We start from the raw sequence: 17,986 nt of genomic DNA on the forward strand, positions 1-17,986 counted from the left end.
TGCCCGAGACAAATGCATCTGAAGCAGGACCATCGCAGAACTTGTGGGCTTTGTTGGACAATCATGTTCAGTCTCAGCCAACATACTTGGAGTGCATCTGCCAGTGCCACTGTTGAGATCCACAGGTATTACATGTTAAGATTACTGTTGATACTGCTTCACAATAATGTATTTTTGTCATTCATTGGCTCGTTTTCTGTCTTTCCAATACAACCCCTGGCAAAAAGTATGGAATCACCAGTCTGTGATAAGCACTCAGACATCTTATTCTGTAGAACAAACTTGGATCAAAATCATGATACAATAATAAGATCATTCCAAAGTGCATCTTTCAGAACTGGCTTTCAGAAACACTAAAAGAAAGAAAAAAACATTGTGGAAAGTGTTACTTTTATTGAGCAAGCATAGGAAAAAAAATATGGAATCACTAAATTCTAAGGAAAAAAGTATGAAATCACTCAGTATGAAATCACCCTGAAATTGGAGGTAGAAAATAAGGACACACACAGTCCATTTCTTTTCCCTAAATGGACACCTGCCTCAGATTAGATCTGCTCGTTAGTCTTCAGTTAAAAACACTTGCAGTCATGACACCTTGGAGGGCTGCTGGATGAAGTTCCCCAAGAAGGCTGCGACCTGCAAAGCTGGTAGTGCAACTAAATACTAGTGATGTATTTTGAATGTTCTTTTGTTTATCTGTTTTTTAGGATTCCATATTTTTTTCCCTGTGCTTGCTCAATAAAATAAACAATTTACTTTGTTTCCTCAATTTTTTTTCTTTCTTTTAATGTTTTTGAAAGCCAACAAGTTGCACTTTGGAATGATCTTATTATTGTAGCATGTTTTTTTATCCAAGTTTGTTCTACAGAATAAGATGTCTGAGTGCTTATCACAGACTGGTGATTCCATACTTTTTGCCAGGGGTTGTATTTGAAAGAGCCACATCTGGCTCGAGAACTGGACCCACTAAAATATTGGGCTGCACGAAAGACCTTGTATCCAAACTTGTGAAAACTTTCTACAAAATATTTGTGAATACCAGCATAGTCTGTACTATGTGAACATATTTTTTTCTAAAGATGAAAAACTAGTCAGCCAAAAAAGGAGTAGACTGAAATTGACAACTGTTTTATTTCTCAATACAAATCTTTCCTAAATCTTTTGTGTTACTCATAGAAACTCCATTTATTATATTTCTGTGGGAGTGCTTATATTTTACTTTTCTGTAATGTATTGTGATGAAAAACAAACCACACTATTTTTAAAACCTTTATTGTTGAAATGGTATTTGAAGACGTCATAGTGTTACAGTGAGGTCCGGTGCTTGAGCGGCTGCTATGGCTTCAGATTACCACCAGGTGTCACTGTTATTACATATACTGAAGCCTTGATGCTTCGAATCATTTCTGACACAATTCTAAGGAAAGCCTCAAAGCTTCATAAGGCCACATTTGTCCATCACTACACCTAGGTAATTTTTTTAAGTGTACAAATCAAGACAAAAAATGCTTAATAATTAAACAATTAATTTAAACAATTAAAATATTTTCCCAAGTTTTTTCACTAAGTGTATGGTGAGTTTTTTATTTTTAACTCGTGCATTGACTCGGTTAGCTATTTTTGCCCAAGCTGACTCCCTTTGCTTTGCTGCAGCTGAATTGCTTTTATGTCTGAATATGATTTCATACTCTGCATATGCAGACATTAATATTTCCTGCTCAATAAGGGTGAAATATGATGCCTTGTCATGTGACACAGGTGTTTCTATACAAGCTCCGTCCCAGCGTTTTGAAACACTTCTTTTCAGGAAGAGTGACACACGTTCCCAAGCCTCTGTGTCATTTGTCCATCACTAGTCACACCACCTTTGACTGACTGAGTACCATGGTCTCAGTTTTAGAGGTGCCGATTCTCATCCTGGCCGTCTCATACTTGACTCTTCGTGTCAATATCTAATCTAAAAAATCAAGTTGTTTGCAAGTTGGCCAACGTTCTAGTATATGTAGATCATATAACATACTTTCATTTCACCATCTGTGTGCTGTTTGTAGACTTCAGCTCTGCTTTCAACATGATCATCCCGGACCTCTTACTGGACAAACTATGGCAGCTGAGCATCCCCCCATCTGTATGCTACTGGATTCATAACTTCCTGTCCAACAGGAAACAGTATGTCAAGATGGGTGACCACACGTCTGACCCTCTCTACCTCAGCACAGGCGCTCATGAAGGTTGTGTGCTTTCCCCCCTGCTCTACTCTCTCTACACCAACGACAGTTTCCAACAGTGACTTTTTTAAAGTGATTAAGTTTGCAGACGACACTACCCTGATTGGCCTAGTCTCAAACAACAATGAGTCCATGTTCCGAGAGGAAATGCCACGGCTCGTGTCATGGTGTGGCGACAACAACTTGGAGCTAAACACACAAAAAACAGTGGATATGATCTTTGACTTTAGGAAAATACCCACCCCCCCTACCTCCAATGGAAATTCATGGCTGCACTGTTAAATAATATGAATAGGGATACATAAATACAATTTTTTTCCAACTGAGTACGAGTACAAGTATGTCTATTTTTGTACTTGCCAATACCGATACCAATACTTACATTGAATTAAGCAGTCAGGAGATTTATGTAATAGTTATTAATGTAAAATAGTGCAATGAAATCAATACAAAACCAACATAAAAATATAATTTATTTGAACATGAACATTTTTACCTACACAATCACTAATCACCATGTCAACACAAAATTAATTTTTCAGTATTTTTACATTTTCTCTGGTCTAGCTAGCGTTTGCTGCAGTGTTGGTTGATGCCGTGTTCTGTTAGCAGTGAACTCCTCCTGCTGACGCCAACAATCAATTTATAGCAAACTTTGGTTCAACTTAATCATATATTACTACTGTGTACACTCACAGAGTTTGAATTGGTTTTTAGTATTGCACTGCATGATTTTTTAAATGTTTTACACTTACTTTTATTAGTAGCAGTGAGTTTTTTCAGTTATGGACCCTTTACTTTGAAGTTATTTAAAAGATAAATTTAACAGACCACCGCGGAGCCACCGCGCGATTACATCATTTTCGGTGCGCGGACCCTTGCGCCGGTCGCGACGCGTCAAACCTAGCTCAGGGATTACGTCACACGCAGCGCAGTGCGCAGTGCCCTAGTGCCTGTACATTAAAATTTTAATGGTCCAATGAAGGTAATTTAAAAAACAGGACATTTCCTCACTTAAAAAACTCGGGACAGGACGTGAAATACGGACATGTTGAGTTGTCTGCTCTTTAGCATAACGTGGTTTACGTCCACTGGAAACAAGGTATCGGATGTTGGTATCGGAGCCTCGTTTGCAATTACGAGTAGCCTACGGGTAAATGGACATGGTATCGGGCAAGTACCCGATACCAGTATCGGTATTCATGCATCTCTAAATATGAATAAATAAAGTATATATTTTAAGATATATTTTAAGACTTTGGAAAGTGAAAGACTTTCACTTTCGTTCAACGGATGAATTCCGTTTTTTCTTTACACATAATCAGTTTGAACTTTGTGATTAATTTAGTTTTGAAAACTATTGATCTTTATTTAGTTATACTAAATATTAAATGACATACGAATCTTTGTGACACCCGCTGGCAGAAAAGAGAATCACAGTCTTGAAGTGTAGGCGATGACGGCGCTTGGCACTTCTAGTGTTAAAGACATCATCTTGAAGAGCAGGTACTTCTAACAAGATAGTCAACAACCATAACCATGTCTGTAGCGTATAATTTCCATACATGTACAACAATACTAATCAGATTTCTTGTCTTCTTCTTTGAAATATACAGATAAATTTTATATCACAGGTTGACATTGCAATCTGAGTTCACATCACTACGCTCACATATCGATGAAATAAAACATGTTTTGCCAAACAGTTTTTTCAGCTATGAACCAACTCAGCTATGAAGGGATTACAGTGTACTACTGCCCCTTGTACACTACACTATTTCTTGTTAGTTTACTGCTGCCCCTTGTACACTACACCATCTCTATGTTTCTTATTAGTCTACTACTGCCCCTTGTACATTACACCATCTCTATGTTTCTTATTAGTTTACTACTGCCCCTTGTACACTACACCATCTCTATGTTTCTTATTAGTTTACTGCTGCCCCTTGTACACTACACCATCTCTATGTTTCTTATTAGTTTACTACTGCCCCTTGTACACTACACCATCTCTATGTTTCTTATTAGTTTACTGCTGCCCCTTGTACACTACACCATCTCTATGTTTCTTGTTAGTTTACTACTGCCCCTTGTACATTACACCATCTCTATGTTTCTTATTAGTTTACTGCTGCCCCTTGTACACTACACCATCTCTATGTTTCTTATTAGTTTACTACTGCCCCTTGTACACTGCCCCTTGTCATCTTTTTTTGCAATGTCTCTTATGGTTTTTCAAATCTGTTCCTTTGGGAATCGTCTACAGAACCTTCTCCATGGAGATGGCTCTTCCTGCCTGGTAACACATAGATGGGTAAGCAAAGAACTAAGCATTTATGAAGAAATGCTGGAAGAAATTGGAGAGAAATATCAAAGTGATATATTTAAAGCAGCAGTAGCTACTTTGTATAAATGTAACCTTTTAATAATATTTGCTAAATATGTCCTGGTAGTTCTATATGATGTGACGCTGGACGGAGGAGGCACGACGAGCGTCGAGTAGTGCACACAACAACGTTTATTAGCAACAAACAAACACGTGAAGCTCCGTGCGGAGTGCAAACAGACAACACACCTCTCACACAGGCACGAAACTTTAGACAAAGACGAGCACAAGACATTGCGCGAACGCACATTAAATAGGTGATTAACACAGACCCTCGTGATCTCGAGACAAGGCACAGGTGCGACAAAGAACACGCTCACAAACGACCCACACCCACGAAACTACAAATATGGACATAACGACACGCAGACGACATAACGGCACGCCCACAGGGAAGGGTCCGGAGCTGTGACCGTGACATATGAGACAAATCACTAATAAAAACATGACTCTTCTGGTTCTGACTAGTCCTCCTAAGGCCATATACACAAATCCACACCTGAATCAAAACTAATCAGAGCCATGTCTAATGAGTATCAGTCACTGTTTGTGCACCTGCTTGCTTTAACTGAGTCCAGCACAATCAGTGAGCTGCTTCAAGAACTTTACTGTAGCAATGGCGGAAAAACACTCACCATAAATGACAAAGCTGCCGGTCTGTCCTATTAACAACACCTTATAACAAATGGAGAAAAGCAATTTTAAAATGATTTTTTAATATTTTTATTTGATTTAGGAAAAGAATTGACCAAAGTAATGGTCATACTAACAGACTAACATGGTAACTGGTAGTAGTTCAAAGTCTTTGTAATCTAAAGTATCTAAACATGCTCCTGTTCAAATGCTATTAAATGTGATATTACATAGTATAATCCACTTAAGCTTTAGGAGAAATAATAAATTCAGATGGTAGATATAGCCACATTTAGATTATGTTTACATTATAATATTAAAAGACAAAACTGTATTTCATAATTATGAGATAATCAAACTTACTGTGCATTGTATTGCATGGCTATTTTGATATCACTAAGATGAATTTGACAAATTACCATTAAATCAAGGAGGGAGGTTCTACAATGTGTTACAGAGGACAATGATCAAAGTGATAACGATGATGATGATGATGATGATTACTGCAGTTATTATTGCACATCTGTAGGAATTAACGCTTCGCATCACCTGTAGAAAGACACTCAGATTAGATTATGTAACTCAGTTAAAAGTTTGTCACAGATATTTTTTTCTACCACAAGCTTTTGAACTTTAAAATAGGCTACGGTTTATGTGACTCATGAAATCTGCAACCCAGAGACATATATTTATTTTTCAATAGTCTCTCACATTAGTCATGTGTTTGAACTGCTGTTTGAGTTTGTAATGTTGAGTCACTGAATATGGAATTATTTGGCAACCAGATTATGCTTCTACCCTAGATTATATTTTACCAACCTCAGTACAAGTGTGAGGACAGGGACAGTACCTCAGGAACATTGTATGGCCATGCCTATTTTAATGAATAAAGACTTCAAAGAGGGAGGTTCAATTACTTATGATTTAACACTGACCTTCTTTATTATGATAAAGAAGGTCAGTGTGACTATTAATATGATCGCTCTCTACCAGGAGGTGTTATTCTGTTGTACCTCCTTCTTTTGTGTCATTTGGGTCCGTAACGTTGAGTCACTGAACTACGTGAATCAGATAACGCTTCAACTCTAGGTTGGATTTTACGAACCTCAATACAGGTGGAAGGACAGCACACATCTACCCTTTGTTCTTTGGGAAACAGATCTCTCAGATGCTGCTTTACAGCCCTAAGTGCCTCATCATTGCGCAAACATCTCAGAAGTCCTTGGTCTTCATGATGGAGGCAGTCCACAGCAAACACATCAGACCTGTTCCTAACACAGAGTCTGCTGTCTGGAGCAACGTAATACTCATCAAAGGTGTGATGGAGTGCAACTAAAACAACCGGTCGAGTGGCTGGGAGGGTGAGACAGAAAAAAAACATGTTCAACCTGAGTTACAGTTTTATCTGCTGATTATTGAGGTTATATCTGCTGTGTATTTACCATGAATCTTCAGAAGAGCAGCTTCAATGTCAGTTCCAGCTCGAGACACAATAGAGACAAATGCCATAATGATATCACATTGCTCCTCTGAGTTAACTTCTGTGAGGTTTGAAGATGGTTTGAGATGCTCCACAAAGGTCTCATGGGAATTCATGGTATTCCCAATTACCATGACAAAGATTCTGATCAGTGATGTAAATGGTGGAAGCACTAAACATGAGCAGAAAGGAACACTAAAATTAAGTAAAGATAGCTTAAACACACAAACCATCACACATATTTACAAGTTTTCAATTATTAAACTAATCTCATACATGCCTTTATTCATAATAATGTGTAATTTACAGTCAAGTCTTATGTCTCATTCAGAGAATACGGGCACCAAACATGAACAGAACTAAACAGGCACTAAACATGAACAGTTAAATGAAATGAGACAATATCAACACATATTTACAGGTTTCAAATGCATATATCCTACTTTGTAAAAGCATTAAATAAATTGGTAGTTTACAATTAATTTTAAATTTATGTTAATAAATACATAAACACCAAATGTGTTGTAACATTTGGTTCTGTTTATGTGTAATTATGATCTTATTCTCATACCTCGAGTCATTTTGACACCAAATCTAAAGGTTTAGTGTGCAGCCCAAATCCCAGTCCAAGAAAAACGCTTTCCTTCTGCAATGACGCATTCACTTTCACTTTCTCTCTGCAGCTGCGCATTTACTGGAAATAGAAGCTGAGTGCGATGGTCATGCTTCCAGCTTCGCAGCTTCTGTGTTTCCGTGGCTTCTTGTCTCATGTCTTTGTTTTTTTTTTTCTTGATAGATAGTTTTCTGTCTATCAGAAAACTATTATTTAAATAGTTGTTTTGAGTTACGCCACTTAGTTGTCCGTCCTTCATTATCGCTTTCACCTTCATCTCTTTTAGTTGTAAGCGTTGATTTCCCGGTGTATTTACATCATGTAACAGTGTATTTTGTTTTACTTTGCTGGTCAATAAATGTAGCCCAGTGTTTGGTCTAGCACGGTTTTTGTGCATTAACGTTAACTGTTGTGCAAGCCCAGTTCCAGCCTGTTCACTTTGTTATGTCTTCTGGTTACAGAGTACTGTATACTGTAAACCCGAATATTTTCAATGAACCCAAACATTTGGGGTAACACATTGCCTCAAAAAAAACTGATTTCTTAACCATTGAATAAACTTCTGGTACTGCTTGGAACAGTTACCGTCACAGGCTGAACCATAGCAGGTAAATGTTTTTACAATTATTATTATTTATTATTATTATTATTATTATTATTATTATTATTATTACACAAATATCTTGTGGGCTCTATTCTGTGAATGATTTATAAAATGATGAGGTCCAAATCAGGCTAAAGCAAATTATAGGCCTATAGAAACATCCGTAGTGTACCGTATATGATAGCCTAACTACCACTTAAATAGTCTGTTTATTAATAGAATATATTACTAGTATGTCTAAGCTATATGTCTTTCATGAAATGTACTTTGTTCAGGATTTCAGGCGTACGAGTTCACTTGGCTCGACGAAATACCATTAGAGAATGAGTGCAGGTACTGTCGCACAAGTACGGCTGCTTCTTTGAAGCATTTTAATCAACGACACAAAGTATGCCATTTATTTCTGTGAAGATAGAATAGGTAAGTATTTTCGTACTTTCCATCATTAATGTAATTTGATTTTGTCAGGAACAGCACGTGACCACCTACTTAGTCCATACACCTGCCGCTCGTTACCTCCCATATCCACATGTACTTAAGCTTCCCCCTCTCACTACCGGTTTGCGAAGTATTGTTGGCATGCCACTTACCAAGCGTTATCTCCTCGTGATTGCTCTCCTGTGTTTTGACCTCTGCTCTCGTTCCAGACATCGTTCCCCCCTTTTTTTTTTTTTTATTAAATGGCCTACCTCCACCCCCCATCTTTGGAGGACAACTTTGTTTTTATGTACAGTTCAAATGACAATTATAACAATTATAACAATATGCAAAGTGATAATTATTGGGGTTAGGTGGACCAAGAAAAGAGGGGGAGAGAAAGAATAAAAAGGGAAAAGACAGAAGGGCAGGGGGAATAAGTAAATAAATAAATAAATAATAATAATAATAATTATATATAAAGAAAAAAAAAAAAAACCAACCAGCTCGAATGACCACAGCAAAGTAAAGCAGAAAGTGTACCAAAGACATTTAGCACAAATGACGTGATGTATGTGTGAGTGTGTGTTTATGTGTAACCTAGTTGTGCAACATAGGATAAATGTACGGAATGTACTTACCAGCAAGGATAGAGAGCTGCGACAACATCCCCCCAGAGGCAAGAGGTAGGCAGAGAAAGACCCAGGAATCCCACCTGCCCTCGGCCCCCCCAGGAGCTGCGGAGCCCCAGGGCAGCACTTCCCAGTGACCCTTGCATGCCCGCCCCCACAGGCGGGAGAGTGAGAACCCCGGACCGCGCCCCCACAGCCAAGGAGTGCAGGTCCAGGGGAACCAGAGGAAACAGAGCCTCCCCCAGGATGCCAACACCACCCCCACCCCCACCTCCCCCCCCCCCCCCCCCCCCCTACCGCCGTGGGCCGGTAGCAAAGCCCCAGCGCCCCGCTCCCTGGAAAACCACCCACCACCCGGCAGGGCCCCCCTCCCGCTGAGGAGCCCCGAGCCGCCCCGGACCACAACCGCCCAGGGGAGCGGACCAGCCGCCCCCACGCCGGAGCACCAGGCCGGGCCCCAGAACCCCAAGGCGCCCCCCTCCGGAGCGGAGCAGTAACCACAGGGGAGCAGCTGGAAGCGGACCGGGCACGACTAGCCCCCGACCCAGCACCAGCTGTCCTCACTCATACACTCAACTCATATATGCATTTGCCCCTATACACCTTATATACACCCCTACCATGCACACACCCACACCCATCCCCATACACATACACACACGTGCCCCCAAACTCACCTTCACATGTAGACCCTCACACATATACACCTACACGCACATGCACATTCATCCCAACATGACTTCCTCCACACATCCGACCACACCCATATACACTCTTGCGCACATGGTCCTACCCCCAAATGTGCCCACACCCCGATATATACACACATACCCATATATTCCCCCCAACATGTACTCATTCATCTACCTGTATAAAAAGATAGGACAAAGACACACATACCTCCAAACCAACACACCCTCCGCGGCGGGGCAAACGTCTGGACCAGCAAGGATCGGTAGTAGTTTCCAGGACGCCACCAGCCCGGCCCCGCGCCTGCGACCCACTCCCGCCCCGGCAGGGAGCAGGAAACAGGTGGAGGAAGGCCTTCCCACCCCTCCACCCCCAGTGCTGTGTTGTGTGTAGGTGTTGGTGTATATGTATGTGTGGTAGTGTGTGATACTATGGTGCTGTTAAAATTGAGGGGACAGGTGTTGGCCCACTGGCCAGTGTTCGTCCACACTGTCCCCTCAAAGGGACAGACAGTGGTGAGGAGACGGGTGAACCATGGCAGCAGGCCCACGTCGTCAACCTCTGGTTACACGCCTGCCCCCCAGGATCCTAAATGTACAAGGACTGTGTGCGTGCGTGTGTGTATATGTGTGGGGGGTGGGTGGGTGGAAATGCGTAGGTCCAGAGGAAATGGTCCTCTGGAAGAGGAGAGCCAGCTAGCTGGCTCATTGAGCACTGAGCTTCACTGCCCCACCGACTCGAGGCAGGGAGCGGTCGACCCGGGGAGACCGGGCGGGCAGCTCCCTCCGTCACCGCATCCAAGCCCAGATCCCCACCGCCCCCGCCACAGAGAACAGCCGGTCTGGACATCCACATACACCTAAACACATATTCTCTATCGCATACGTATACACCCACACATTCATCTCTTATATATATCTCCACCCACATATACACCCACACACCTTGTCCCATATACACAACACACCTATGTAAGCACCCACAGCCATATCAATCGTACATCAAACAACAGCAGACATCCACAGGATTGAAGACAAGCTGGTCTGAGTCCGGAACCCAGCGCCCCCGGCCCGCCCCAGACACCCCCGACAGTCACCACCCCACCCCCACCAGCCAGGCCCCTCAGAGCCCCAAGGCCCAGACCCGACGCCCTGACACAAGGCCTAGCGACCCACCCCCCCCAGCGGTGCGCCCGCAGCGGCACAGGCCACCCCATGCGGGCAGGGCCCCAGAGCCCAGAGGCAGCGCCATCCAAGGACCCTCCCCACTGCCCGCCAGGACAAACACACAAACATCCCAGGTCGGCAGCCCCGGCCCCCCAGCCCAGAAAGTGGCCGGCCACCCGGGAGTTGTGGCCCCAGCCAGCCTCCCCGACTAGCTAATGGAACTGATCAGTGGGAACTAGGGCTGGGTATTGATTCAAATTCCAAGAATCGATCCGATTCCGATTCTGAAGATTAAGAATAATTTTTTTTCGATTTAATCCGATTTAATCGATTCGATCCGATTCGATCCAATTTCGGGGTTTAGTGTTATTAAAAATGTATTTGAGCTGTTTCCTGACTGTGTACAGAAGCAACATGTTAAAACTAATATTATATCGATATTAATCAGCAAATAGTTACTGGTAGTTGGTAGTTACTGATGGCTGGAAGACTGGTGAAAAGGGTCATCATAAATCTACCTTCAAGAAAGGTAATCCAGGACAATAAACAGAGGACATCTTTGAGGTGTCTATATCTGCAACAGTGGGCTCCTACTGGGACACTAACCAGTGCATTATTATTATGATTGAAATAATTAAGAATTCACCCAAAAGCTGTTGCTACCAAATGCATTTTTATTTTAAAAGTGCTCACACTTAATAAACTGAAAGTATAAAATGTAAACGTGTATTTTTCTTTAACACTAGAGCTCCTGAGAATTCAGGATTCTGAGGACATCACCCCTCCTTTTTCTCCTTCTTGCCAGCAATTAGCAAAGCCAAACATCACCCTTTATTATGTTAATTCACAGAGCAAGACTGAGGCAGCAGCCTCACCCAGAAAGTCTCTGATCACAGAGATCACAGATCACAAACAAGCAGAAACACAAATGCTTCTATCAAATGCTTCTAACACAAATATAGATAGATAGATAGATAGATAGATAGATAGATAGATAGATAGATAGATAGATAGATAGATAGATAGATAGATAGATAGATAGGTAGTATAAGAAATGTACAAAGAGCAAGATTCAAGCCTGCTGTTTAGATCACAAACAAGCAGAAACACAAATGCTTCTATCAAATGCTTCTAACACAAATATAGATAGATAGATAGATAGATAGATAGATAGATAGATAGATAGATAGAGAGGTAGTATAAGAAATGTACAAAGAGCAAGATTCAAGCCTGCTGTTTAGATCACAAACAAGCAGAAACACAAATGCTTCTATCAAATCCCATACGGAAATGTCATATATGACATATATGGCCCTATATCAAGAGTGGGTTTTCTATATATGATACATATATGGAATTGTGTTATCACATACATGTTTCCTCTGGATATATGTAGATATAGGTTTTCAACATATATGAAATATCCATAATACAATGTGTATATTTATATATATTAAAAACATCTATTACATTAAATTATACATGGTAATATATGTTGCATCCATATACGTTAGCCATATATGTTCTATTTGTATATGTCAGTTTATTGAAATGACATATACAAAACTTCTGTATGTTTACATGTGTATCTTATATATATCTACTATACAGTGTAAGTGTATATTATATATGTCAAGATGCATAAAATATACACAAAATAAACAAATGTGTTTAATACATATATTTTAATAACATGGATTAGTAACATTTGTAAATATGTAGTAAAACAAAATATGTAATGGTTTGAGGTTTCACAGATAGTCTTAACATATTTTACACATTTTAACATATATGTTCTGAATATGTACAGTATATATTTGAAAACTATGAAAACCATTTGCATATTTGCAATCAACTGAATAGTGTATCACTCTCTCCTTGCCTGTATAAGGAGAAACTACTATGGTTGTGATAAATCACTCACAGCCCTCTCTACAGTCACTGTTTGTTTGGGCACCTACAGAAATGAAGGAAGAAGCAGCAGTGGGCAATGGTGCAGCAGACTTGAAATATTTAAACAGTCACCTCATAAGAATTAAGAAAAGTCATGATATAATCATACTTTTGCTTATCCAAAGGTAGGAACAAACATTTGTTTTCAATTGCAGAGGCAGGTATTGCAGTTAGATGACCTAATGCCTTCTCAACGGGACAGAAATGTAAGGGATTTTGAACACAACTGGAAAAACTGTGCTTCCCCTCCTCAAAGAAATTACCAAAGGCATAGCAAGTCCTACCACTTCCAATATCTGCCACCATGAATGTTTTAACAGAGAAGAACGCATTGTCATTCTTTAGAGAAACTATGCTTGAATTCCTCTTCTTTTCACGGTTGTATGTGTGAGAGTGAATAATCTCACCATTAACAAAAGCTCTGTCATAGTAATCCACAACCTGCTTCTCTACATGATGAGCAACACTGTGTATAGCAATATAGTCCTCATGCTCCATCATTTTTCTCTTTGGTGCTCCAAAAACTGTAACTCCCTCATACCTCACTGCATGCTTTCGCTCTTTTTTTCCCCTCACTAACTGGCTGAAAAAATCTCCACATTCTGAAGAGGGATTTTTCATTATATTGCTGGCATATAGAGGAAGGGCATTTTCCATCCAGAAAAGTTTACATATTTGCATAGGCACACACTGAGTACTTTTCACCATATTTATTAATTTCATGTTATAAGCCTCAAACTGAAAGGCAGAATGGGCCCATAACTTTCAATTATATCAAATCTAGGTAAAAGGGACAGTACAGAAGGACCTTTCACACCTAGGGAGGTTGTGCCTGTCTCAACAGCTCTTGTAACTAGCTCCAAAGTCTGACTTTGACATCGAACATGAACATTTTTCTCATATGGGTAAACCCTGGCCTTACCCTGACCACGTTCTACCAGTGTTCCCTTCTGTAAGCAAAAAGAACATCCAAACTCCCCATTGAACTGTTTAAAATTCTGTAGTAGAGGACGGGCAACTGAATCACTTACAAGTATTAAAGCATATACTTTGCTGGTACCACTAACGCCATCTGAAGTAACCCAATCAAACCCATGTTCATGTAAATGAATGCACTCTTTTACAAATGGGTCAAGGTAGACGTTCATTGGGGGCTTTCTCGCTCCAAACCACAATGCTGTTAGCATAATGTGGTCAGATCTCAAATGTGGAGGAAGTTCATTTAAAGTGCACAAAATGGGCCAAATAGACTGTACAGAGGATTTGAATAAAGGTACACCATCACAGCTAAAGGTTATTGATAAGTTGTTGCTGTCATTTTGAGGTGTTTTCACTGCCTTTTTATAGAGCAGACCATCACATAGGTCATCAATTGAATCAGGGTTTAATTTAACCTGGTTATCATGTGTCAGTTGCGCAAACTCATGCTGTTCAATAATGTTTCGTAGTTGTGCTTCAAGAGGAAGAATTATGAAAAAAATTCCCGATTTCATGTTCTCCTTTCCATCAACAAGTTTGTGACAACTTCTGCAACTTACACTTTCACCTACATTTTCCATCAAGATAGTGCATTCTGAACAAACATGCTTGACAAGAATGTAGTCCTTGTAATCATTCACGTTTTTGTACAAATGATATTTAGTGGTTGAGACTGAATGTTTACCAGTGACAACATTTATGACTTTAAGTATGTCTTCAAGTGCTTCATCGGTTAAACAATGTTTTGACTTTAATGCTAGAAGGAGCAACTCATGCTCTTTTCTTCTTTGTTCATGTAGTGCTTTCTCATTAGGTTGTATAAGGTCACTAGGTTGTCTTTCATCGTTGGATCTGTTCTCCATCATTTCATTGTCTGTTATGTCTTTGTCATGTTGGATATCCTCACCATCATCTTCACTTGACTTGTCTTGGTAGTCAGTTGTTTTGTGTTCCACATTATGCTCTTCCTGTACAAAATAATTGATTAAAATAATTTGTCATTGTATTTTTGAAAATTCTAATTCCTCTCACTCCTCACATATCCCTGTCAAATTTTTATTTCTTCTTCCATGATCATTCTTGGTGGAGTTTACTGAACCTGTATTTTTTAAGTCAAATAATAGTTGTATATTTGTGTCTGTGGAGGCTACCCTATAAGCCTCGGTCTGGACTGAAGATGTTCTCAACTCTAAGCAAAAAGTGAAGTTTCAGCCAAAAATATCCCTTTGAGGTTGTTCCTCCTTTATTGCAACAAAAGGGTTAAATACAAAGGCTAGTTCACCTCAGTGCTGTTCAGTGCATTAAAAGGTGTGCTGTCTTGGCTGGTTCCCCACGGCTACGGTAAGAACCGTGTGTTCCCCAGTCCAAACCATCCTGATCACTAATCACAGGCACCTGCCTTTATACCTGTGACCTACGTGAACTAACGTGCTCCCCCAAGTGTCTAAATAAAAAAACTACACTAAAACCTACCTATAAGTGCAGATAAGAAATGGCTCCTAGTGTCAACAAAGGAAGGGTAATTATGTGTTTATTCTCAGTCAACAATTGAACAAAATCCACAAGTGTAAGCAAATAATGCAGTTGCATACATAAAATATTATCTATTAAAAAGGTAATAAACTGAATCATTAATCTGAATTGTAGACTGTCTAAGATAAATGTTGAACTGAATAATTTAGGTGGATCTTGTGATTCATCAACATCTACAAAAATCTGGACAGCAATATTTTATAAAGAATTAAAATATACCTTGTTACAGTGTTTAGTAGTGTCAATATCTTCATTAACAAATACATTCTGTTATTTTGAGTGTAATTCTGTACATTCTGTAATTTTAATGATGACACCAATGATGATCAAAACCAAAGCATTCACTTAATTCAGGATCAAGCTAAAGGTTTTAAAACAGCTACTTCTTTAACAGAATCTTTTACAGTCCATTGTGTCTGTTGTTCTAAACCGATTTCTCTCACCTGATAAGATATTCTAACAGGGCTGTCAGTCACACTTTGATCATAGTCATCTTTAGATTCATCTTTGTTCTGTGGGTTAAAATATTAAAAAATAGCAACTTTTTCAACAGACCTATCTGAATACATAACATACAGTATTTGTCTTCCTGGTCCTGATTTTCCTCACCTCCAAGGATTTCCCAGTCCTATGAAGCCTGCTTAGATCCTGATCACCCAGTGGTTGAATGTCATTGTGGTACTGCTGTAATAAAATACAATGCATAAATCCTTTTACAAATTCATTCAAACTTGTAAAGTGGGCCATTTTTCTTGACAGAAGCACACTTCAAAAACATCTTCAGTACACCTTCTGCAATTAATATTTATTTTGAAGATATTTAACAATGCTCAGGTGTTTCAATGTATTTCAATGTTATTTTACTTTCTTTCAATAGATGGCAAGTGTGACGCTGGGGTCGTGGCGAAATATCTTGCAGTTAACTCAATGGATAACCAATCGATACTGGGGTACATCAATAAATCTGTCATTTTTATGGTCTTCAGTCCTTACCTTTAACATATAAAATCCAGCACTTTGTTGTCCTTTCATGCCATGCTTGATCCGTCTGCAAGGCAAATGGTATAGGTGGTATTTTTGCATCACCACTGACAACAGCTACATTTGAAATACATTTTGATTTGTTATGCATACTTAAAAACTGATCTGACATTCACATATTCATACTGTTTTCTAACAGTAAAAATGGTATTTATATAGGGTATAAGCTGGGGTTAAGTGACTTCCTGAAGGGAAAGACTTTGGTGGTGAAAGGAATCCATTTATTATTTTTCCTACTAAGGTGTAAGGAACCACAATAATAAACCTGCATCTCGGTCCATGGTGTGTTTATACAAGATCATGCTGGTTTTATATATATATATTAGGGTGACCAAACGTCAAACAACTTACGTTCAATGTTAATATAAACATTAACATTGTATTAACATATTAACACTCTTGTGTCAACAAATGAACAAATCATCTACCTTTTCCATCGGTGCTGTGTTGTTCGGGGAATGTCTTTTTCCTCCACGAGATATCTTTTGTACTTCATCTCCTAAGGGAAAGTTTTCCCGCACAGCATTTCGAACAATAGCGATAAAGACTGCTCTATGTGCAGAATACGCTAGTGCAGTGGTTCTCAAACTGTGGTACGCGTACCACTGGTGGTACGCAGAGCACCCCGCGGTGGTACGCCAGATGAGCTCGGAAAATAAAAGATGCTTTGAGTTGTTTTTTTTTTTTTTTTTTACACAACACATTTTTTTAATTAAAACAGAATTATGACAAGTCCTGAAATTCAGAAACTAAAAGGGATGACTCGTATTATTTGCGGAGAAAATGTCGCTAAACAGCTCGATCTGGTGCATCTTTCAAACGACACAGTCACTCGCAGAATTGATGAAATGGCGAACAACGTCAGACAAACATTGACCGAGAGAATTAAAATGAGTAAATGCTTCTCACTGCAGTTAGATGAATCCATAGATGTCGCAGATTTAGCCAACTTGCTCGTTTCCGTGCGATATGAGTATGAGGGCATGTCGCACGAAGACTTTTTGTGCTGTAAACCCCTACCAACACGAACTACAGGAGAACTACATTATAACATATGTGTGTAATGAGCAGGGTTGCCAACTTTCACGCATTGAGCGTGAGACACACGCATTTGACCGTCTTCACACGCCACACATCCGATTTCTCACGCCGACAAAAAAAATCTAGTTTATTTACCTCTGATCCACATCTATGATTCAATGAGTTACTAGTTCGCTCTGGCACCAACCACCGCGATATAATACTTATCTTGTGTCCATTTTACATCCTCCCCCCGTCAACAACTTAAACTCGCCAAACAGCTTTTTCTTTTTTTTTTTTGGGGGGGGGGGGGGGGGGGGGGTGGTACGTGGAGGTTTTTCGTTTGACAGTTGGTGGTACTTTGTGTAAAAAGTTTGAGAACCACTGCTCTAGTGCTAGTATGTTGAACCGCATAACCTTTGAAAGCTTTTTAAAAGTTATTTCTAACAAAAATCCTATATGCAATAAAACTACTTTAATGTTACTTTAAACTTTGCATTATAATCTAAAATATACAACCTTTTATTTTCTTTTTCGTTTCGATTGCAAACTGATTGAGTTGGCGATATATTTTTATTCTGTTCTGGGCAGTGACGCGTTCTGTGTTAGAGC

General features: G+C 39.7%; 2 protein-coding genes across 2 annotated transcripts; both read right to left on the reverse strand.

Annotated features, from left to right (window-relative positions):
• Positions 1 to 5,321: 5,321 nt before the first annotated feature.
• On the reverse strand, positions 5,322 to 7,385 carry LOC143485709 (uncharacterized). Its single transcript, XM_076985242.1, has 4 exons — positions 7,299 to 7,385; positions 6,690 to 6,899; positions 6,353 to 6,600; positions 5,322 to 5,796 (listed from the first exon to the last, which is right to left on the reverse strand). Exons 1-4 carry the CDS (start codon positions 7,306 to 7,308, stop codon positions 5,689 to 5,691), a joined length of 576 nt encoding a protein of 191 aa, XP_076841357.1. The 5' UTR covers positions 7,309 to 7,385; the 3' UTR covers positions 5,322 to 5,688.
• Positions 7,386 to 9,848: 2,463 nt separating this feature from the next.
• On the reverse strand, positions 9,849 to 17,653 carry LOC143485758 (uncharacterized). The gene is made up of 6 exons (XM_076985287.1): positions 16,783 to 17,653; positions 16,307 to 16,361; positions 15,923 to 15,997; positions 15,757 to 15,825; positions 14,197 to 14,748; positions 9,849 to 9,860 (listed from the first exon to the last, which is right to left on the reverse strand). Exons 1-6 carry the CDS (start codon positions 16,848 to 16,850, stop codon positions 9,849 to 9,851), a joined length of 831 nt encoding a protein of 276 aa, XP_076841402.1. The 5' UTR covers positions 16,851 to 17,653.
• Positions 17,654 to 17,986: the final 333 nt, after the last annotated feature.

Source organism: Brachyhypopomus gauderio, unplaced genomic scaffold (assembly GCF_052324685.1).
Source record: "Brachyhypopomus gauderio isolate BG-103 unplaced genomic scaffold, BGAUD_0.2 sc37, whole genome shotgun sequence".
Taxonomy (NCBI): Eukaryota; Metazoa; Chordata; class Actinopteri; order Gymnotiformes; family Hypopomidae; genus Brachyhypopomus; species Brachyhypopomus gauderio.

Bases quoted from the DNA above. Each gene is read 5' to 3' on its own strand.
- LOC143485709 (XM_076985242.1), bottom strand. The intron at 6,601-6,689 runs GTAAATACACAG...TCACCCTCCCAG, and splicing joins TGCTCTTCTGAAGATTCATG to CCACTCGACCGGTTGTTTTA. The intron at 5,797-6,352 runs GTTCGTAAAATC...GTCTTTCTACAG, and splicing joins GTCCTTCCACCTGTATTGAG to GTGATGCGAAGCGTTAATTC.
- LOC143485758 (XM_076985287.1), bottom strand. From the start codon at position 16,850: ATGAAGTACAAAAGATATCTCGTGGAGGAAAAAGACATTCCCCGAACA. The intron at 16,362-16,782 runs GTAGATGATTTG...TTTGCCTTGCAG, and splicing joins ACACAGCACCGATGGAAAAG to ACGGATCAAGCATGGCATGA. The intron at 15,826-15,922 runs GTGAGGAAAATC...TTTAACCCACAG, and splicing joins GGACTGGGAAATCCTTGGAG to AACAAAGATGAATCTAAAGA.